The sequence below is a fragment of the Eumetopias jubatus genome, unplaced genomic scaffold, assembly GCF_037043125.1.
Source record: "Eumetopias jubatus isolate StellerSeaLion01/CBP00866 unplaced genomic scaffold, mEumJub1_p1.0 scaffold_1, whole genome shotgun sequence".
NCBI lineage: Eukaryota > Metazoa > Chordata > Mammalia > Carnivora > Otariidae > Eumetopias > Eumetopias jubatus.
Window position 1 is genome coordinate 98,303,464 of NW_028274807.1, and position 24,657 is coordinate 98,328,120.

Sequence of the window (24,657 nt, forward strand, 5' to 3'; positions counted from 1 at the left end):
ATAATGTTTTATATTTGTATTCCATATATATTTATATTCTTTTCCACAATATTATTATAAGAAAGCAGTGTTGGAGTTCGAGAGACAGTGTTTAAAGTAGGAAGAAGTAGAATTTTTGATTTTGAGAAAATAGCTTATTTTCTCTAAGGTTGAAGTTCCTAAGGGACAAAATGTGGATAACAACATCTCCTTCAAAAAATAATGAGAATTAAGGGACACAGTGCAAGGGTCAGATTTCTTTAACTTGAGAAAGGCTCTAACATGAGAGAGCAAGGCACATCTGCTTGGAGATCTTTTCTTCCCTTTATGTTTCATCTTAGTTACTGCAATAATATGTAACTCTATCTATTAAAAATTGCACGTGTTATTTACATTTTGCCAATGTTTATTATTTTAGATTATAAACAACCATCTGTAGCCCTGCTTGTGTTGTACTTAGTTAAAAAAAGAGGAATGTATATACTCTTATGATAATGACGGTGGCTTACTGTAGTTATATATTTTACATTTTAAATATATATTTTCTTTCTTTAGATGGCAAACAAGAAATTTACTGGATTAGAAATCTCTCTGATTGTCCTTTTTGCTATAGTTACTATAATAGCTATTGCCCTAATTGCTGTTTTAGCAACTAAGACACCTGCTGTTGAAGGTAAGTAATGTTAAAAATACTTGCACGTTATAATGAAGTTAAATAAAATTTACCCCATAATAGTTATGAATTTTTAAAAGTAATCTACATGAGATGAAACATGTGAAGAAAGATCTCAAGTAAGTTACATAATTATTCCAAGTTTTTCTATCGATTATATTACAGTTATTTCAATGAAGATCTTGTAATTAAGCAATTTATGTGCTTTGACATTAATGACCTTCCCCACGTTGTGTTGCTTGAGAAATTGTGAAGAGCCAAAGGGATCAAGGTGATAATGGAAGGTGGAATAATCATCTAATGTTTTTAGTGAGGTTCTTCTTATTAATAGGAAGACCTGGGTTTTTGCTCTGGTCTTCAGATACTTGCAAAATTATGGGGGGCAGGGTGGAAAATCTGGGGGAGTACCCTCTTTATTTTAGTCTCATTTTTTTTTTAAGTGAGAGAGAGGATGTATAACAAAAACAGGTAGAGGGAAGGTGAAACAAAGCTTGAAGTGTTTATCTTTTTTTTCTGAATATTTCTATCCTAATTTAGAGTAAATGCATACTACTCTGGTCCATCTAACCTTCTCTTTTTTCATCATTCTCTCTTGACCAAATCGGAATTAGAAAGGCTGTTACAGATTATCTTTTAGTCTGATCATAGTTTTCTACTGCTATTAGTCATTTGTTTTACCTGCTCCTAGTAAATTGAAAGCTCACTACATTGTTACATGATCATTTTATCTTACCCATATCTGATTGCTGGAAAGTTCTTATTATATAGAATGGGATTTATTTATCTTTGCCGTTCCTTGCTTTCTCTTCTATTCACTTCAAAGTATTGTTTTCCTCCTACTTTTCTCTTCTACTCTAATTCTTGTCTCCTTTTCTATATTCTTTTCCCATCTATATAACGCCATCTTCTTTCTTCATCTATAAAACACATTTTTTCGTAAATGTGGTAGAATGGACATTTTGCTTCCTTTTGAATCTACCTCAAGACCTTCTGTGAAAATATTTTGTTTTTCTGCAGAAACAGTCAATAAGGCTCTGCACAGTCAATTTTTAAATATCGTTTGGATATTTTCCTTTTGTGACTAGGACTTGAATTTGTGGGTCTTTTATTAGTGTAAAATTTATTTTTATTTTTATTACATATGTAAATTCATTTGTTCTTTCCATGTAAGGTATTTATTACCCCCAAAATCTGAAAAAAAAATTAACACCCTGTTTCATTTTATTAACCTTTTTCTTTCCTAGCAATTAGTAATTCTACTTCAACTCCATCTACCACTCGTAAAACCACCGTGTATCCTGGTTTAGGAAAATGTCCAAGTGAGCTAAATGATCGTATCAATGAGAGAATAAACTGCATTCCAGAACAATTTCCAACACAGGTCTGCCACAAAAGCCTTTAATATTTTTTAAGAATATATATATGTATATAGTAGTAATTAAATTAAGATAATTGCTCAGTATTGGATCAATTGCATATTTTTAAAGATCCAGCCATCAATTAAGCTCCACTTATCTATTTATTATAGCTCCATATAAAGAGATGAGAGATAATTGAAATTGATGAGCTTGCTTTTCTCTACTTCTATTCAATAAATTAACAAGTTAGTGTTTTTCCATGCTTAATAAACTATTAATTTTAAAAATCTTAATGAAATTCTTTCTTTGCAAATCTACTTCTTAAAAAAATATAACCTTTGACAGTATAAGACATTTTAGAGACAATATGAATGCTCCATAAAAGTATTTATAATGATGGCATTAAGAAATGTCTGGAAAATAAAGTAATACTGATCTTTTGGAAAATTATTATTATTTATTTTTTAATTTTTTGGTAGTATGGGAGAAGAAGCTCAAATGGAGAAAATTAAGGGTAACTTAATAGGTTCATGTAACCCTAAACTGACTTCCTGGTTTTCATAACATATGTGGAAATAAAGGTCAATGAGAGTATGTGTGTGCCATATTTTGTAATATCTATATATTATATGCAATCTATATTATGATATCTATATAATATAAACATATATTAATCTGTGCATATTAAATATTATACCGTATGTGTTATAATGTAATATGCATATCTACAGTATATTATGTATTTTTATTTTATGCATGTAATATGTATATCTAATACATATTAAATCTATAATAGACATATCTGAATCTCACCTCTTTCACTCCTTCTATCATAAAAAAATAACTAAATGAACTATAAAATTTCTATTAGGCTTATCCTACCATGGTTACCTCATAGTTAACACATAATTTTTGGTTAATTTGCTATGAAAAGTTGCAAAATGATGAGATTTTTCTTAGGATAACATCAGGAATAGTAGGTCTTTATAGCCTACCTACTGATAAAAGAGCTAGATAAATAGTGTTTACTGCGACAGGCTAAGATAATTGGCCAGATATTCTCTTTAGGTATATTCTCTTTAGGAAACAATTAAAGCTTAACATAGAATTCTATTAGGAACAATATGGACTGCTAAAATCTTAAAGGGAAACAAAGTTTCAAAGCCAATGGTGTAAGGTTTTGATGCCTACTATTTTTAATGTCAGCCTGTCAGGTTGCTAAAGAGTGTTTTCAATGTGAAACAATTAAACTTAAGAATTTAGCAAATTTCAGCTAACATGTATTTGTCATTTAAGAAAAGAAGGTGAACTTAATTTAAGAGTAGCTATAATTCTAGCCAGAGTGTATTAGTCAGCCTGGGCTTTTATAATAAAATGCCAAGCTGGGTGACTTACACAACAGACATTTATTTTCTCACTGTTGTGGAGGCTTGAAGTCAAGATGCCATCAGGGTTGGTTTCTTTCTTTCCTTTTTTTTTTTTTTTTTTTTAAGATTTTATTATTTATTTGACAGAGAGAGACAGGACCAGAGAGGGAACACAAGCAGGGGGAGTGTGAGAGTGAGAAGCAGGCTTCCCTCAGAGCAGGCAGCCTGATGCGGGACTCGATCCCAGGACCCTGAGTTCATGACCTGAGAAAAAGCAGACACTTAACGACTGAGCCACCCAGGCGCCCCAGGGTTGGTTTCTAGCAAGACTTCTCTTTCTGGCTTATAGACAGCTGCATGCTTGTGTCTTCACGTGGTTTTTCCTCTGTGCATGCCCAGATAGAGAGAGGGAGTATATGTGACCATGCTCTGAAGTCTCTTCTTTTTACGAGGACACCAGTCCTATTAGATTCGCACCCCAGCCTATGACTTCATTTAACCTTAATTACTTCCTTAAATGCGCTGTCTCCGAATACAGTCACACTGGGGGCAAGGGGTTTAGGGCTTCCTACATATGAATTGTGGGGGGACACAATTCAGTCCATAATACAATCAATCCACTATATAGTAATATACCTATTATTACATATATTTCTATATGCATACTCACACACATATAATAAAAATAAAAAAATAACAAATGTATTGTATTTTTACCTACCAAAGTTTATACCTACTGATGCATATTTAATCTGTTTTGCTTTTTGTTTTTCTTCAAATTAAGAAGAAAGAAAATTGAAGTTCACTCATATGTGGAATTTAAGAAACAAAAAAATGAGCAAAGGGGGAAAAAAGAGAGAGAGAGGCAAACCAAACAGACTCTTAGCTATGGAGAACAGACTGATGGTTACCAGAAGGGAGGTGGGTGGGGTATTGGAGATTAAGTAGGGCAATCCTGATGAACACTGGGTGTTGTATGGAAGTGTTGAATCACTATATTTTTATACACTTGAAATTAATATTACACTGTATCTTAATTAACTGGAATTTAAATAAAAACTTAAAAATAGATTAGGAATTAAAATAATAGGGGAAAATACCTGAAATCTTGAAAAATTGGCAGAATAACTTAATATAAATAACAAGTATCAAACTCTATACAAAATAAACCAAAATTATTCATATTTTAAAAGCAACAATATATAAATTTTTAAACTAATATTTTGGTGTGTATATGTAGTGGTATGAGTGATGTCTTCCAAAAAATTTATGTCTACTTGGAGCCTTAGAATAGTACTTTATTTGGAAATAGGATCTTTGCAGATGTAATTAAATGCTAAATGAGTTTAGGCTGGATTAGGGTGGGGCCTAAATCCAATGGCTGGTGTCCTTATAAGAGAAGTGTATGCATAGAGAGAACTGTAGGGAAGAAAGCAGTGTGAAGATAGAAGTAGAGATTGGAGTAAGGTATCTTCAAATCAAGAAATCCTGGATTACCAGGAGCTTTCAGAAGCTAGGAACAAACAAGGAAGCAGTCTTCCCTAGAGCCTTAAAGGGAGCATGGTTCTGCTACCACCTTGAGGTAGGACTTCTAGACTCCAGAACTGTGAGAGAATAAATTTCTGTTGATTCAGACAACCCTGTTTATGGCTGTTACAGCAGACCTAGGAATCCAATACAGTATGTTTGGAAGAATTTCATGTAACTCCATGTTACTGTATATTTTTTTATTTTAGCAAAATATGATTGTAATTTACTTATTTCTTTTTTCTTAGCACCTTTACACCTTCCCAAATCAGTATATCTATGTCTAATCCTACCTCTTTGTTTTGTACCAACATTTTTTTTAAAACATATTATTTATTTATTTGACAGAGAGAGACAGCAAGAGAGGAAACACAAGCAGGGGGAGTATGAGAGGGAGAAGCACGCTTGCTGCTGAGCAGGGAGCCGGATGCCTATGCCGGGCTCTATCTCAGGACCCCAGGATCATGACCCAAGCCGAAGGCGGATGCTTAACGACTGAGCCACCCAGGCGCCCCTTGTACCAACATTTTTAAAAGCCTTTTAGAAAGACTCCTGCAGGGTGCTTGGGTGGCTCAGTTGGTTAAGTGTCTGCCTTTGGCTCAGGTCATGATCCCAGAATCCTGGGATCCAGCCCTGCATCGGGCTCCTTGCTCAGCAGGAGTGTGCTTATCCCTCTGCCTGTCACTCCCCCTTCTTGTGCTCTCTCTCTTTGGGTCAAATAAATAAAAAAAAAATCTTTAAAAAATAAAAAATACTACTGTAAATAACAATTTTTATATAATTATCTCTTTGTATTGTTGGGAGTATATCTATAAGCTCTATAACTAGAAGGAAAATTTCCTGATAGAAGTCACACATACTTTATATTCTGATAGATAGTGACCCTCTAAAATACCAGATCCAATTATACTTCCATTTGCAACAGACATGTATGTATGTGTATGTGTATGTGTATCTGAAGCCATTTTAATTTGATGTTAAAGTAGGAGAGAAGTTAACATGTCAGCTACTAAAAATGTAGGCTTTAAACTCCTCTTCAAGGTAAATAACCAAGAAAAAAAAAATCTCACAGATGTTCAAATTATGAAAGTGTGTCACCCTATTAAATTCAAATATTAAGTATATTTTTAATTATATGAATGTTAACGCACAGCATTACCATGTGGCTCCACTTTTTCTATAAGGATATATAATTTTTTCCACTTCACACAATCTTTCCATACAGATCATAAAACTACTCAAGAGTTCAGTGTTTTGCGTTATTCATTGGATGAAATGTCTGCAACTTGTTGCGACACCTGGCACATAAAATTAGTTTAACTAGTTTCCTTAAATACTGAACTAATAAGTGGCTGGAAATAACTGCCTTAAGCATTTTATGTAGGCTTGAATTCAGGGCATGTCTTCATCTTTTTTTTTTAAGATTTTATTTATTTATTTGACAGAGAGAGACACAGCGAGAGAGGGAACACAAGCAGGGGGAGTGGGAGAGGGAGAAGCAGGCTTCCCGCGGAGTAGGGAGCCCGATGTGGGGCTCGATCCCAGGACCCTGGGATCATGACCTGAGCCGAAGGCAGACGCTTCATGATTGAGCCACCCAGGCGCCCCTGTCTTCATCTTTATAGCCTCACTTGCAGCTTGATACTTAATTGATACACAAAAAATAATTCAATTTTTCTGGGTTGACTATATGACAACAGAAAAGATTATAATTACTCATAGGGCAGAAACTTTTATTTTTTTAAGATTTTATGTATTTATCTATTTGTGGGAGAGAGAGAAAGAGAGAGGGAAGAGAGGGAGAGGGACAAGCAGGCTCTGTACGCTAAGCGGGGAGCCCGATCCCACAACCCAGAGATCATGACCTGAACCAAAATCAAGAGTCCTGTGCTTAACCAGCTGAGCCACCCAGGTGCCCAGGGAAGGAAATTAAAAAAAATATATATATATGGGTTTAGTAGTATATCTGGAAATCTGGGATTGTGGTATCTTCAACTTTGTTCTTGTTTCTCAAGTTTACTTTGGCTACTTAGGTCTTTGTTGTTCCATACAAATTGTAGTATTATTTGTTCTGGTTCTGTGAAAAATGTTGGTATTTTGATATGGATTGTATTGGATCTGTAGATTGCTTTGAGTAGTCTACTCAAATGAAAAAAAAAGTTTGGGCACCTGGGTAATTCAGTCGGTTAAGCGTCTGCCTTTGGCTCAGGTCATGATCTTGGGGTCCTGGGATGGAGCCCCACCTCGGGTTCCCTGCTCAGCAGGGAGTCTTCTTCTCCTTCTCCCTCCTGCTTGTGGTCCCTCTTTCTATGTGTCAAATAAATAAAATAAATAAAATCTTAAAAAAATTAAAAGTAAACAAAGAAAAACCATAGGTTTCTAATAATGTGTATTGACATGTTTATTTGATAAATCACAACTCAGAGCATCAGTCTCTGGTAGGGTGTAATTAATTCATTGCTATTTCCGCCAAGTGAAAGGAACAAGAGAATAGATGATATTTTGACATAGTCTTGAATAATGAAGCTTATTTTTTCAAACATTTAATTCAAACATTTACTGGAATGATTGAATGTTTAGACTGACACATGATCACAGTACTAATCCTATGATTCCTTCTATAAATGTTTAATCAGGCAGCTTGTGCCATGCGAGGCTGCTGCTGGAAGCCATGGAATGACTCTCGTATTCCTTGGTGCTTCTTCGTAGATAACCATGGCTACAATGTTGACAAAGTGACAACAACAAGTACTGGTGAGAAATGTTCTCATGGTGATCCAATATAATATATTTTAAGTGGAAAACAAAAAAATATATTTTAAATTTTTTGTTGGAAAAATATCTTAAATAGAATCAAATGGGAAGTTTGTACACGAGAATGTTTAAATTGCTTATATCAAGGATTTATTTTTTGCATAATTGTATCTTCCAAATAATAAAATAAGTCATTATTTGTGATAAAGGCAATATAATTATAAAGCTAATTAATAATTGTTAATCTTTATAAACAAAATCATCACTCATGCCAACTTTTTTCTTCCTTTAAGGACTTGAAGCCACCTTAAACAGGATATCTTCACCTACTCTATTTGGAAATGACATTCCTAGTGTTCTCTTCACAACTCAAAATCAGACACCCAATCGTTTCCGGTTTAAGGTTTGGATTTTATTTATAAAGGGGAGTTAATCATGAAAAGCAGTGATAAGCACACCCTTCATCTTACAGGACATTTTCCCTCTTAAAAAATATTTATTCCAAAGCAAAGGACTAATTGAACTGGTTATTCCACTTTCCTGAAACTGTTTCCTGAAATGTAACATAAGAACAGTTTGTCCAGCAGTTATTTTTGAAGAATTTCATAATATAGTCAATGTAAAATATTGGATATAGTGTCTTGAGAAGAATAAACACTCAATAAACTTTAGTAATTTTTATTATTTCAACCACAGACTATGATGAAGAATTAGTTTAAAATTTGAGAAACATATTAATTGTGCTGTATAAATGGGACTTTTACTTACTAGTTCTTTTCACTGGTATCACTTTTATTCATGATTTTAAAGAAACTAATCCCTGCTATTTTTTAAGCAAGTAGTTTACTTGTATGGTCTTTTGGAAGTGAAAACAACAACATATCCTTTGTATAGCACTTTTATAAAGCAGTTTCACAGGAATTAAGGGGTTTTTTTAGCAAAATTTAAAATCTTCATTGGATCTCTAAGGGGATGAACACTGAAAAGCAATAAGAATAATTAAATTCACAAAAATATACTATTCAAAAATAAATGTTTAGCAATAGTATCATTAATTTCTCTATATTTTTAATCAGTCAATAAAAATCTTAAATATATATATTACTTTTATAATCAATTCTATATTCCTTGACAACTTATACAATTTTGTGCATAACCATTCAACAACGTTAAAATTAAGTGTATGTCTAGATTAATAGCTCCTCTATTAAGTACTAAATTTAGTATTTTTTATTCAAAACTTGCATTTATACTTAAAACAGAACTGGAAAGTGAAATAATGATTTTGAATCAAATAATGCTAATTTGTTTAAATCTTTGCAGATTACTGATCCAAATAATAGAAGATATGAAGTTCCTCATCAGTTTGTAGGAGAATTTACTGGAACCACAGCAACTGATACACTGTATGATGTGCAGGTTATAGAACATCCATTTAGCATCAAAGTTATTAGAAAAAGCAATATGAGAACTTTGTAAGTATCTTATTTTACATTTCCTTAAGGTTAAATAACTGGTCAATTTTATTCTATTATCACAGAATTAGGAAAGTCTTAATTTTAAGGCATTTTCAGAAAAAAATAATTTTCCTCCCCAAAGAGGGTGAGTATATATTCTTATAAAGATTATAATGGAAAAGGGGTTTTATTTCCTGTGGATGAAATGTATGAGAAAGTGAATGAAAATGTACAAATTGGGGCCAACCAAAAGTGAAGGTAAAGAGCTTCACTGATAGAAGTTTAGCCTTGCCTATATGTTTACACAGTTAGAACTCCTATTGTGTCCTTTCCCCATTGTTTATCATATTCTGTTGCCAATTTGTAGGATAAAATAGTTACTATTCAGAAAGGGGCTAATTCTCATAGTAATATTAAAGGACTTCATATACACATATATGATATATATATGAAAAATATATGATAAATGTATATTAAATTAAATATTGCCTGAATTCCTTCATTATGAATGTATTTTGGGGGATATTTGTGGCAAGGGATTTAGTAATTTTCAAGATAAATGCTCTCATGTCTCTAAGAAGATTAACTAAGTAGCTGTCAAGATCAAATCTTAGCAATTACTTTTCTTAAAATATAGTTTGATAATTTACAATTGACGTTATGTTAAATCATGAAAGTATTAAATACCATTTAACATTTCTTGTAGTATATATTCAATATGCATCAAATATACAGTCTTTTTCATTTTGGAAAAATCATTTTGAACTTAATCTTAATATATATGTTAGAGGTGTGAAAGCCAGTATGGTACTGTATTTTACAACTTTGTCTCTAGAGAAAGGCAGAACCGGGTTTGAAATCTGGCTTACTTCTTACCAGTTTGTCACCTTAGAAAACATGAATTAATTTTCCTTATTTGTATTATTTGTAAAATGGATTTGATAATGGTAGTTATGCTCTAAGATTGTGATGAAGATTCAAAGAAAGAATGTGAATGAAGAATCATATTGGTGGTGATGAAGCAAATTGTGTCAATAGAATTAACAAATTCTGTTTATGATGTAATTCCTATATTCCCAAGAAATGATCATAGCTCAAGATTGACATATTTAAAATGAAATATTCTGGGTGATAACATATAGACCCTTCTTTGATAGAACATTTGTATGTTTCTAGATCACTTATTTGTTTATTTTATTGTACAGGTTTGACACCAGCATTGGTCCCCTGGTATACTCTGACCAATATTTACAGATCTCAACCAAACTTCCCAGTGAATATATCTATGGTTTGGGGGAACATATTCATAAGAGATTTCGTCATGATTTAAACTGGAAAACATGGCCAATTTTTACCCGTGATCAACTTCCTGGTGATGTAAGGAACTTTCTTTTTTTTAATAAATAAAATATATTGGAGCAGATGATGATTTTAGCCTATTTGAAACAATTGTTTATTTGATGTCAGTGATACTTAATCCAGAAGCTTGTTTACTTTAGGGGTGAGGATTTATAGTAAAGTCCTAAATTAACTCAAAAATTAACCAACAGATTTTATGAATGCTTCAATAAGTATATCTAGTTTATAAATATTTTCTTTTTCTTTTTATATTTTGTCATTCTCTCTTCAGAGAAATCATTCTTATGTTTAAACTTATCCATGGCAGGGCACCTGAGTGGTTCAGTTGGTTGAGCAGTTGAGCGTCTGACTGTTGACCTCAGCTCAGGTCTTGATCTCACAGTTGGGAGTTCAAGCCCTATGTTGGGCTCTATGCTGGGCATGCAGCTTACTTAAGAAACAAAAACAAAACAAAAAAATCTATCCATGGCTAGTGATTGCACTAGAATCATTCTAAATACTAACTGTTCTATATCACTTTGTATGATGTGGTGTCTGCCTATCCATTGGACATCATATTGTACATCTATGCCTGTTTCTTCCTCTTCCATAACATATGAAAATCTTCCATAGGTTTAAGTATTTGCACAGGGGATCAGTTCCCTTTGTAAGTACTGAAACTTGAGGTTCTTTATCATTTGTACAATAAGTCACTGAGAACTAATTTGCAGTTTAAACTCCTAAGAACTTCTCCCCAACTGCCCCATGCAGAATTAGTCTTTACTTTCTAACCCTTTATTCATATTTTAGTATGACAGTCACCACAGGTTAGTATCTGTGTATTTATTTGTCTATTCTTCTAAAATATGAGATTCTTCAGGACAAAGACCCTATCATTAAGAAAATTATTTTTTTATTGATTCATGATTGCTTTAAGTCAATTCTTAGTGATTTTTAAAATGCCAGTGCTAACTATTTCATTCCCAAAAAATGAATAAGTAGGTTGTTGCTTTAAAGAGCTTCATTTGGTAGAGAACTACTAATGATTCTACCAATCTTTTTTTATAGCATCACTATCTGTAATGAACACTTAATAAACACTAGGCTGAGAACTTCATTGCTATTTTCCGTATATTCTTTCCTCTGACCTTCCATATACAGCCAGGAACTCTTTTTTCTTTTACCTTTCAAGTGTATTTGCAATTGGTCTCAACCATTTCATGTACTCATTAGCTCACAGCAAACATACAGCAGAAGTTCTATGAGGATAGATATCATCTTGGAATTTCCTGAAGTGCCTTGGGCATACATGGGGCATAATGAATAAATATGTCATTTTCTTATCATTAATAGCCTATTAACACTCAATCATAATAAAACATAAAGGAAAGTTAAGTAATCTATTCATAGTCTAATGAATATGTTATATATTTTATGTATTAACATATTAATAATCAAAATAAATTAATTTTTTGCTACAGTGTTTCATATTTAAGTATAGTAGAGAAAATTAGTTTAGAGATATGAGGATAAATTACAGAAACAAATTGGAATAGATAAGGGCTATTTTAAATATATAATTTTTTAATTTTAAATATACTTCAAAAATTAATTTTCAAATTTTTGCCTTACAGAATAATAATAATTTATATGGCCATCAAACATTCTTCATGTGCATTGAAGACAATTCTGGAAAGTCATTTGGTGTTTTCTTAATGAACAGCAATGCAATGGGTAAGAGTAATTTATCTGTAATATATTTAAATGAGGTTTAACTTGAAATGTTAGAACTGCTCTCTTATTTCAATCATAGGTACTGTATGTCAGAGTAAACTCTATTGTTAATGATTTAGTATGTGAAATTATTACAAGCAGCTTTCTTTCATAGTAGTATGACAATGGAATTTTGCATATCAGTGGGGAGAGTGTACTATGTTGTGATATTCAGGCACTTTCTTTTCCCTTCAGAGCAACACTGAAACACATTCACGAAAAAGATTATTCCTATTTCCATAACCTCACTTATTAAGATAAGTTAATATGCCACTACAAACAAAAAGAGAAAGGTCCATATAGGGAGAGAAAGAAGGAAGATTAATTTTTTAGTTTATCATAATTCAAGTAATGTAGAATCTTTTTTTTAAATTTTGTGAGTGCAATACCAATATTTAACAGATGAATCAATGATAATAAAAAGCTACAAAATTGAACCATGTCCCAGCAAGAACAATATGTTATATGGTTATCCAGGCAATTATTGTCTACATTGAGAAAAAAATAAAAACTTTTATAGTTTTTTCTTAGATATTGATATGTGATAATAAGATCTTTTAGAGAATCTTCAATTAAAATAACTAATTGAAATTCAATTTTAGAAAAAAATTTTGTTGTAAAAGGACTGATCCGTTCCTATGCAGGGGATCCAGCAAAAGATTCTGCCAACATCTGTAAAAAGAAACATCTGAGATATCCTATCATAAACCTCATATATAGTGGCATTCTATTTTTTCCTATATTCTTCCTATTTTCAGTATCTTATTTTACCTTAATTATTTAGAAAGCCATGTAAAAATATATGGTTAATATGAAGCACTGCAATTATTTTATAAATGTGTATATTTTTACTATTTATATATGCTTCTCCAATTTTATTTGTAGAAATTTTCATCCAACCTACTCCAGTAGTAACTTACAGAGTTATTGGTGGAATTCTGGACATTTACATCTTTCTAGGAGATACACCAGAACAAGTAGTTCAACAGTATCAAGAGGTATGTTTTACATCTACTTTATAAAATTATTTTCTACCATACTTTTCTTTCATCTAACATGTCTAATTTTATTTAAGGTATCTGGGGCCTCTTAGTTAAATGGATTTTTAAGTCTTACCATTTTTCAGGCACGAATAGGTGGTTTTTGTTTTTTCCAATACCATGAAGCCTATGCATATATTAAATGTCTATATTTCTGGTATCAAATTGTTTCTTGCTTCTAGGCAGCTGAGTTCAGGAGTAGGATTTCTTTGAAATGTTGCATATTAAGTCTTTGCTTATTCATGACCTAGTTTTATGGGATAAAGCCAAAGGAAGTATCTTATCGTCAAGGATGAGAATAGGCAATGGATGTATAGGTCATACACCCCTTTGATAAAAATCCTAGAGGCAAGTGAGTTACAAGGAAGGCTAGTGAAATTTGCTGTTAATGCACAGTAGGTAAACTTCAGGAAAATTGGATCTGATGCTCAGGCATAGAAGGGCAGATTTTGAAACATAGTCTGAAGTCATATTTTCTGTCTAAGCAACTTTTGCTTTCCTATTAAATAACGTTTTCATGAACCTAAGTCCAAGATGGGTCTTAGAGAGGTAAGGAATCCAGGGCTTACCTTGAGCCTGCTTCTAAAATATAATTCTGTATTTCTTCTATATAATTCTTTTATACAGTTGTTCTCCTGTGACTGTTGGTATATATAATTCCTGGTGTCAGTATGGAGGAATTCTTAATCTCAGGAAACAAACTGAGTGTTACTGGAGTGGTTGGGGGTGGGAGGGATGGGGTGGCTGGGTGATAGACATTGGGGAGGGTATGTGCTACGGTGAGCGCTGTGAATTGTGCAAGACTGTTGAATCACAGATCTGTACTTCTGAAACAAATAATGCAACATATTTTAAGAAAAAAGAAAAAGAAGAAGATAACAGGAGAGGAAGAAAAGGGGAATATGTCAGAGGGGGAGACGAACCATGAGAGATGATGGACTCTGAAAAACAAACTGAGGGTTCTAGAGGGGAGGGGGGTAGGGGGATGGGTTAGCCTGGTGATGGGTATTGAGGAGGGCACGTTCTGCATGGAGCACTGGGTGTTATGAACAAACAATGAATCATGGAACACTGCATCAAAAACTAATGATGTAATATATGGTGATTAACATAACAATAAAAAATTAAAAAAATCTTTTTATTGGCATAAGATTTAAGGATTATGCCAATTTTTAAAATCTTATTTTATCGATATATCTTTGATATACAATTCCCATTTGCTAAATGATGTTAAAGGAGAAGTAATTACTATCAAAAACTTTCTTTAGTTAGGATCCAAAAATGTGAAATGAGAGTAGGTAGGGTACACAAGTAAATAATTTACAGTGTCTAACAATTCCCAAGTTGCTATTAATAAATATGAGTTTCAGAAAAGCACATGAAATTTATAGTCTGTAATACTATATCACAATTACAGTGTTAGGCTGAGCTTTATACAGACTTTCACTATCAAAAGTGAATAGCACATTTTTGAAAGAATTTTACATTGGCTTTGTGAGATATTAGCTGGGATTGCTGTATATTACATGCTGAGTAAAACAAATTTTTCTCTGTATAAGCTAACCCACTAGCTGTCTTAATGTTTTAAAATTTAAAATTAATTAAAAATTTAAAAATTTAAAATTTAAAATTAATTTAAAATTAAAAATTTAATTCATTTGACTGACCAAATAGTTTTAAAATCAATGTTTATATATAAAGTATAAGATAAATAATATATGAATTAATATAATATATAATAATATTTTGTATACTTTTATTAAAAATAAATTATGTCATATACATGTATAATACACAAAGACATTTCAATTACATGTCAAAATCTTTAGTGAAATTCTATGAAACATAAGGTGAAATGAGTTTTAAAATGCTAATTTTTTGAGTTTTGATACTAATTTATTTTTAAAATAAATTTAATGTTTAATGAATAGAATAAAATAACCCAATACAAGTAATTTTTAAAAATTGTGACATTGTAGTTTTTTAAACATATATGATAGAGAAATCGTGAAGTGTATATATATATATATGTTCCTAATTAAAAAAAAACATCATGCCAATGAAGTCTTATATTACAAGTGTCTTTATATAACCTAATACTAAGTTTTAGTGAAAATAATTACTATTAGTTACAATCATATTTCCAAGTGCAAAATCACGTCCTCTGTTATGATGACACACTGGTATGCTGTTGCTGGTGTGCACTGAGCTTGTTTGGGCCACAGAGAATGAGAGGAGAAGATACTCTATTTGGCCCATGGGGGAGAAACCCTACATGTGAATGAGATAAGTACTTGATAAAATAATTGGGTCTGAGCCTTAAAGAACATATATTTTATTAGTATGTTAATATTAATTAAAGTTTATTAATTGAACATTAAACATTAATTAATATTAATATTTTGAAAAGGTGAAAATAAGTGCTGAAATATAAGGAGATAGAAATTGTATAGGTTTAAACAGTTTTTTCTTATATGAGGACCATTCATTCACTCATTCATTCATTCTGTTGCTACAAGAAGTGAGAGTGTGGTTGGACAATTTTCTTTATCTCTTTGATGCTAATTTTATATTGTCTTTTTTAACTTTCCATGCTGGGCAAAATATATCTTTGCAAATACTACTTACTTAAGAGCTAACTTTCTAACTTTTTAACACAAAATAAACAAAGAAGAGTGACAAAACATGAAGTGTTTTATAATAAAGTACTAACAGAATATCCAGGACACAGAATTCAGATAACACTAAATCTTTGTTCAAAATGTGTAATTTAACTTAAATAAATACTAGAGATGACAGAATAAGAAACATATTAATAATAATTAACACTCTTTATTAATAATTAATAATAATAATTAACACTCTTTATTGAAATTAATCAAATTCCATTTATTTCAAGCTTATTGGACGACCAGCAATGCCAGCATATTGGAGTCTTGGATTCCAACTGAGTCGCTGGAATTATAAGTCAATTGATGTAGTGAGAGAAGTGGTACAAAGAAATCGGAATGCTGGCATACCATTTGTAAGTGGGATGAAGGGTTTGTGGGAATACACACCAAGTTAAATATTATCACATAATAATAAATGTAGGAAATTGTCAGCATTATACATAATATGATATGATATAAGTATGGATTTTTTAAAAAGATTTTATTTATTTATTTGACAGAGAGAGACACAGCAAGAGAGGGAACACAAGCAGGGGGAGTGGAAGAGGGAGAAGCAGGCTTCCCGCTGAGCAGGGAGCCCGATGCCGGGCTGGATCCCAGGACCCTGGGATCATGACCTGAGCGAAGGCAGACGCTTAACGACTGAGCCACCCAGGTGCCCCATAAGTATGGGTTATTAAGCTGCATTTAAATGATAAAGTGTTTTTAAATCCATACACAAGGCCAGGTCTTCTTGAAATTGTAAGGACTGATTATGAGTTATACTAGAACAGAATACATTTTTAACTGTGAACATCACATTCAGTTTTTGGATTTTTTTTAAGGTTTTATTTATTTATTTGACAGAGAGAGGGAGCACAAACAGGGGGAGCGCCAAGTTGAGGGAGAGGGAGAAGCAGACTCCCCGCTGAGCAGGGAGTCCGATGCGGGGCTCGATCCCAGGACCCTGGGATCATGACCTGAGCTGAAGGCAGCCGCTTAATGACTGAACCACTCAGGTGCCCCCACGTTCAGTTTTTTAATACAGACTGTTTTTTACAGCCGATATACTTTTTAATGTAAAAATATTTAGGGTCATCTGGGTGGCTCAGTTGTTTAAGTGTCGGACTCTTGGTTTCGGATCAGGTCCTGATCTTGCAGTTGTGGGATTGAGCCCCACATTGGGCTCTGTGCTCAGTACGGAGTCTGCTTCAGATTCTCTCTCTCTCTCTCTCTCAAATAAATAAATAAAATCTTTAAAAAAAATTTAAAGTATTTTGTGTAATATGTATGTTTTGTTTTTTTTAAAAGATATTTAATATTTTATTTATTTGATAGTGAGAGGGGGAGAGGAAGCATGAGAGAGAGGAGGGTCAGTGGGGAGTCCGACAACTTGGGGCTCCATCCTGAGACTCTGGGATCATGACCTGACAGAAGGCAGATGCTTAACTGACTGAGCCACCTAGGTGCTCCTATGTTTTGTTTTCTATACAATGATTCCCATGTATAAAACATATTAATTTCCAGTAATCATCACTGAAACAAGTGTGAATAATTATTTAATGCTTTTGTACTTTAAAATTAGAAAAATTACTTTTATAAACAATTACAACTGTGTTTTTAGTGAAATAAAAGAGATCTACGTACATTTACTTTTTAATCATTATATCTCTAATACAAATTCATTGGACTTAAAGGTTGAAGTGATTAGAGTTCTTTCAGTACTATTTATTGAAATATACTCTACTAATTTTCAGGATACACAGGTCACTGATATTGACCATATGGAAGCCAAGAAAGACTTTACTTATGATAAAGTTGCATTTAAGGGGCTCCCTGAATTTGTTCAAGATTTACATGACCATGGACAGAAATATGTCATCATCTTGGTAATAATACTATATATTAATATATCTTTAGTATTCACACATTTGTAACTTAAAAGATTTTCTATAGTTTCTTCTCTCTATTATTAGGACCCTGCCATTTCAATAGATAAGCTTACCAATGGAGCAGCATATGAGACCTATGATAGGGGAAATGCAAAAAATGTGTGGGTAAATGAATCAGATGGGACTACAGCACTTATTGGAGAGGTAAATTATGATATTCATTAAAGTTGTGTTGTTGAGATTTTCTGTTGTGAAACCACAGAGTTTTTGTAAGTGTGTGTGTGTGTGTGTGTGTGTGTGTGTGTGTGTGTGTATTTGCTTTCAAATCTGGAAATTTATTTTAAGTATTTTAATTGTGTAAAAAAAATTTTAAAAAGTGGAAATATTTCAATGATCTCTAAAACAGTTTTTGTAAGAAGACAGGTAATTTTCAGTGCTATATACAATTAAAACAAAACTAACAAAATATAATTTAGATTACAAAAATTCTAATAATTTGATGTAAAATAACATAAATCAAGTACTTTTATGCTGGGATTAAATTTTATGATTTATATTTAATCTTCACAATAAAATAATGAGATAGCTATGATTAGAATTCTTACTTTATAGGTGAAAAAAGTGAATTTGAGAAAGGTATAGTAACTTTCCTGATATCACAGAGCTAATAAAAGCAGAGTTAGGAAACAGTTTGGATCCCAAATGCATAATTTTAACCAGAACAAACATTCTTTTGGACACAACTTTATAAGATATATCAAAAACTGTAAGGTCTAGATATATTGACTTGGTAATTCCACTTCTGTAATTTAATCAAAGGAAATAAAGTAAAAGATAATTTTAATTTATAAAAAAATATAGCATTATTTTTAAATTAATTTTATTTTTTCATTCTTTTTAAACATTTTTAATTTATTTTTTAAATTTTATTTTATTATGTCATGTTAATCGCCATACATTACATCATTAGTTTTTGATGTATTATTCCATGATTCGTTGTTTGCATATAACACCCAGTGCTCCATTCAATACGTGCCCTTCTTAATACCCATCACCAGGCTAACCCATCCTCCCACCCCCCTCCCCTCTAGAACCCTCAGTTTGTTTCACAGAGTCCATCGTCTCTCATGGTTTGTCTCCCCCTCTGATTCCCCCACTTCATTTTTCCCTTCCTATTATCTTCTTCTTTTTTTTAACATATAATGTTTTGTTTCAGAGGTACAGGTCTGTGATTCAACAGTCTTACACAATTCACAGCGCTCACCATAGCACATACCCTCCCCAGCATTATATCCAGTAATGAAGAATATCCTAACCATCATGTTTTATTACATTCATTGAAGTTAAAATTTCTGGTGAAAGTCTTATTCAAATAATTATGAGCTCCATCAGGAAATAAAAGTCGAATTTCTTCCTCATAATGCCTATTAATATCTTTTAGAATAAACTTTGTTGAGACTTGCTCCATTTGATATGGAAGGATCAGATAGCCAATATGCATAATTTGTATATAAAACAATATGATTTATTTCAGTTTATCTGAAATTGAATTTCTCTTGCCTATCATTATTTTAAGTAATAAGTAGATAATTTGAAGAAGCATAAATCATAAAGAAACAGCTTAGTATATATAGTGTTTAATAGCGTGGACTCAGATATGTGATTGCTGTGTTTGAATTCCTTCTGTGCCACATATTAATGGTGTGATCTTAAAAAATTTATTTAGCTTCTCTGTTTTTCACTCCTCTCATCTGTAAAGTGGATTTAATTAGAGTAAATAACTCATCTGTAAAGTGATGATTAAAAAATAATACCTCTTTCCTACAGTTCTAGTAATGATTAAATGAGCTAATAATTATAAAAATACTTGGAACAGTACCCAGCACATAACAAGTGTCATATTCTCATTTATTAAATAAAAAATAAATATACAAAGACTTTTTTTACTTGAATTTCTTGGAAGCAAATGTGTTTGGAAATTAAATAGTTTATTTTCTTTTATCAAACAATGAATATATTATGTAATTTCTATTTTTTTCTAACCTAACCTATTAGGATGCTAAGAAATAAACTTAGTTGCAGTCAAAAGAGCAGCCTCATTCCACGCTCTTATATTTTTTGCATTTTTAAATGCTTTATGGTCTCTCTCTACTGTCACTTAAATGCATTTTAAAGTAGGCCTACTTATTATATTATTATAAATATAGATGATACATGGATCACATATACCTAAATAAGTACAATATTATAACTTTAATTTTCTTTTACTATCTTCTACTCAATAGCTTTGTATTACCACTCACTTATTTTTCCTTTTTTATATGTGTATATGTGAATGATCTATTCTTTTAGGTATGGCCAGGATTAACAGTATTCCCCGATTTTACTAATCCAAACTGCATAGATTGGTGGGCAGATGAATGCAACATTTTCTATCAAGAAGTGAAATATGATGGACTTTGGATTGTAAGTAGCTATTTTAAACCCACAATTTTAAAAAATTAACATAGAATTATTTTTCTATAAAATAATTATGAAGTTGACAAGGCATGGTTTGTTATGTATTGAACATGAAATCAAAAACTCTTAAAATATTTTTCTAGAATGTATAAATTCATACCTGTTATGTTCCTGAGTTAGAAAAGAATGAAAACTAAAAACTGTAAATTGAGAGTTTTCTTCTTCAGTAATACATTTTATAGAATAAATTTCATTTCTGTCCCTAAGGTGATATACTTTTATGACTCATAATTTATGTTTGAAAACAGTTAGCAAGATTTGGAGATAACAAGTGAAATTCTAAAGTTATTTATTACAGTCTATAGTATTCAAGCGATTGCAGCAGTATGGGCTATAATAATAAATAAGCACTCAGCCTTCAGAAACTTTTTTTTCATAATTTATGGGATAGAACAAAGCAAAATTGTTATAGGCTAAGTGTTTTATCACAAGATAAACAACAACAGCAACAACCGAAATCCTAGGTTTCTGGTAAAGTTATTAAAGAAAAATGTTAAAGTTTAAAAGTTTCTCTGAAGTTTTATATCTGTAACTATTGATTGCTTGCTTCTGCGTTTATTGTATAGAATGATACTGGGTGATAGTCAATGATTTAGAGGCTTTTTTTTTATGGAAACCGCAATCATATTTGGGGAATGAAGCTACTTGGTGATCCCAGAATTCTGTGTCTCAGAAAAAAAGTCTAATAAACCTGAATACAGAGAGAACATCAGGGATTTTATTCAAAAGTATTACAACTGCACAGAATTTTGGAAGGAGATAATAGATGTCTTAAGAATGGCTATATTTTCTTTGGCTATTTGGTTACAACAGTATCTCTACTTTCATGAATTGCTCATTTTTCATTCAGTGATTATTTCTTTAAACAGTTACTTAGTCAACAAGTGTTTACTTTGCACCATCAATATATCAGGTATGTTGTGGAAAATACAAAGAGGAAAATTATGTTTTTAGCTGATGACATGGAACTGAGTTAGAGGTTAGCGTAATCTTCAGGATTATCTATGATGAATAGAATGAAGATAGAGAGGCTTTAGTTATTTGACACAAAATTAGTGAGATCACAATAATACCTAGCTGCTGATAGAAATAACAAAAATTTGCATTCCATTCTTGAGGGTTTTTTTTGTTGTTGTTGTTGTTGAGTTTTATTTTTTATTCCTGCCCCAATTTCAATGTATTATATAAGTTAAAAGTTTCGGGGATTTTTTTGTTTGTTTATTTTGTTATTGTTTTTGTTTTTGCTTAGGAAACAGAGTCCATTAGGGTAGAGTTAGAGTATAAATGACACTTTAGGAATAGTAAAAGAGAATCTGACTGTGCTGTACATAGAGAATACTTCATTTCCTATATCCACTGAAGACAAATACTTGATTCATCTCCAAAGCGAAAGAGGGGATGGCACGAGGAAGAGCATGTGAGAAAGGCAGAATTGTTCTCATACTAATACATACACATTTGACTAAGCTTAAAAAACAAAACACACGGTGATCAGTATGATTTCAAAGCTCACTAAACATCATTGAATTAATTTATATAATGTATAAGCAGAGGTTATACTGCTTCCAACTCTTACTTGAATAACTGCCAAATCCTATTGTTGAATTGTTTCCTTAATTCTCTCACTTTCTTCAGATTATTTGTTCCGATAGAATGAACACGCAGTAAAAAAGTATTATTCAACTGCCGAAATTTTATTTTTAGGTCAAATTTAAAAATAGTGTTATAATTTACTAGATTTCTAATTTAAATTCCATGCTAATGTTTTGAATTTTAAGTTTAAATATTAAAATCACTTCGGAAAATGATGTGAGTTTATGGTCATTGAAAAATAGTTTTTTGCATATAAACGTATACTTGAATTATCTTTTTGCATATAAACATATACTTGAATTATCCTTTTTTGCATCATTCTTGAGATAATCTTCTAATACTTGAGAAATAAGAGCCTAATGTATTTGGTATAATTAAGACTGAAGCTGTGATTTCAAAATAAAAGCATTAATCAATGTTTTTAAAATTCAAAGATCACTTCCTCCTTCTCTGAATAAATATACATATTGTTGTGATCATGTTGTTATGATTTCATTCTTAAAAATCTAATAAGCAGAATTCTTCCATAAAGAAGCTCAATAATTTAATATATAGTACTAGGAAACTTAAAATTCAATGAGAAGATATATTCCAACAATTCATATATCCAAATAACTAGGGACTTATTTGGTTATATTCTCTCTACATTTTTATAGGAATTCTTGTAACAATTTAGTTATTTTAAAAATTATTTGAAAAATTGGGCTATTTTTATTTAGATTGAGTTTAAATGTGGAGCTCTGAAATGCCAACAGATTTTTAAAAAATTTTTATTATCCACCAAACTTTTATACACAATTTTTGATTGATTTTAAGAAAAGAAGAGGGGGAGACGAACCATGAGAGATGATGGACTCTGAAAAACAAACTGAGGGTTCTAGAGGGGAGGGGGGTAGGGGGATGGGTTAGCCTGGTGATGGGTATTGAGGAGGGCACATTCTGCATGGAGCACTGGGTGTTATGCACAAACAATGAATCATGGAACACTACATCAAAAACTAATGATGTAATATATGGTGATTAACATAACAATAAAAAGGGAGGAAATCATTAAAAAGGAGATAGCAGGTCCAAAAAAAAAAAAAAAGAAAGAAAAGAACTTTCAGAAACATCCTTAAAAATGGTGTTGACAATTCCTAGAAATGGACATTACTTGGTTTGGGATAATTTGAATGACACTTGCATATCTGTGGGTGTACTTATTACTGTCAATTTACTGAGGCCTTTTCCTCAACCCTTCCATTGCTTTGAATCTGCTGGTTGTAATACTAAAAATACTAATTGAGTTCATTTACATGGGAAGATTAAATACAGTTCATTACATGACATTAAATACATTTACATGACCTAAATAGTGTAAGTTAGAGAAAAATGTTTCCAGAATTTTCAAAAGTGCAAATATACAAAATACATTAAAAGAGATACAAATAAATTCTATTACATTGTGTGTAGTATGTTTAATATATTCGTAATACAATCTTGCCAAGTAGACAGGATATTATAAAAATAATCAAATGGCAAATATTGTATTTGTTGTAAAATATGGTTTAAATCATGTAAAAGGTTTTTTTTATTTTTTTCCTTTTGTAGGTTAATACATTTATTTTTTTCCTTTTGTAGGTTAATACATTTATTTTTTTCCTTTTGTAAGTTAATACATTTATTTTTTTGAGTACACAAGACTCTTTTCCCTTTTATTGTGAACTGGTGAAATAATACATTTGATTTAATCTTGTTTACATGGTTGTATGATAAAGCAAATATTTTATTTTATTTTTATTTTTTTAAGTTTTTTTAAATTCTAGTTAGTGAACATACAGTGTAATATTGATGATTAAACAAATATATTTGATTAATTTTCATGTGAAATAAATTAATTTTTCTTTAAAAATTGTTTATTCTTAAATTACATAGATTGGAGTGAATGCTGGAAGATCTTGTGAATTTTTTTGCAAATTTACAAATACATAATTCAAATAGAATAACATAAATTTCATAGTTAAATGTTTTGCCTTTTATTTTCTCAAGAATAATTATATACAAAAGACCTTAAACAGTCTTAAAGTTTTAAACTTAAAGTTTTAAAGTCTTAAACAGTCTTAAAGTTTAAAATAATGCAACTCAACTCCCAATTATGAATTTCAGCAGTTGAAGGTGTTTTTAAATTTAATTTAATTGGTGGATTTCTAAGGAAAAAATACTTAAGTTCACCTAAAATTATTGGCTGTGTAACTATAGTATCTCTTTGTGTTAAATTTACTGGACATAGGTAAACAAAATTGAATATAATATTCCAGGTAATTTCAATAAAATAACCCCAATACTTTAGAATAACTACATAATTTTTCTTCTTTATGACTATTAGGAAAATATTTGGGAAATGGAATCATTTACCTTTTAATATCTGTTATCACAATGAGAAATTTATTTTGTTCCTCCCTTGAGCAACCTTAATTTTTCGCATTAATTCCATCTGAGCATGAGGTGGATGGCAGAAGGGAAGAGTAATAAAGAAAATATATTTCTTCTGAGGAAAACAAATTTAACAAGGGACTTGACTGAGTGTGAAGACTTTGCCTCTGCCTTGTGAGAGCAGAGACTGCATATCACAGGGATGTGGAAAATACAGTTCAAAAATGTGAAGTCCTCCAATGCAATTAACAGAGAAGGAGAAAAAATTCATTATTTCTTGAGCATGTGTAGTGTGATATATGATTTTATAGACATTATCTTTT

At 31.4% G+C, this 24,657-nt stretch overlaps 1 protein-coding gene across 3 annotated transcripts in view; it reads left to right on the plus strand.

The window, feature by feature from the left end:
* The first annotated feature begins 534 nt into the window (after positions 1 to 534).
* Positions 535 to 24,657, plus strand: part of SI (sucrase-isomaltase) — a 95,592-nt gene continuing 71,469 nt past the window's right edge. For 2 of the 3 annotated variants that reach the window (XM_088020513.1, XM_028103143.2), the window contains exons 1-12: positions 535 to 652; positions 1,897 to 2,033; positions 7,541 to 7,658; positions 7,952 to 8,061; positions 8,982 to 9,133; positions 10,321 to 10,492; positions 12,088 to 12,187; positions 13,112 to 13,224; positions 16,166 to 16,291; positions 17,675 to 17,806; positions 17,894 to 18,013; positions 20,162 to 20,275. In XM_088020513.1, coding sequence (XP_087876639.1) covers positions 535 to 652; positions 1,897 to 2,033; positions 7,541 to 7,658; positions 7,952 to 8,061; positions 8,982 to 9,133; positions 10,321 to 10,492; positions 12,088 to 12,187; positions 13,112 to 13,224; positions 16,166 to 16,291; positions 17,675 to 17,806; positions 17,894 to 18,013; positions 20,162 to 20,275 — 1,512 coding nt within the window. Of the gene's footprint in view, positions 657 to 1,896; positions 2,034 to 7,540; positions 7,659 to 7,951; positions 8,062 to 8,981; positions 9,134 to 10,320; positions 10,493 to 12,087; positions 12,188 to 13,111; positions 13,225 to 16,165; positions 16,292 to 17,674; positions 17,807 to 17,893; positions 18,014 to 20,161; positions 20,276 to 24,657 lie in introns of all 3 variants that reach the window. The other variant, XM_088020536.1, reaches the window with a different exon arrangement.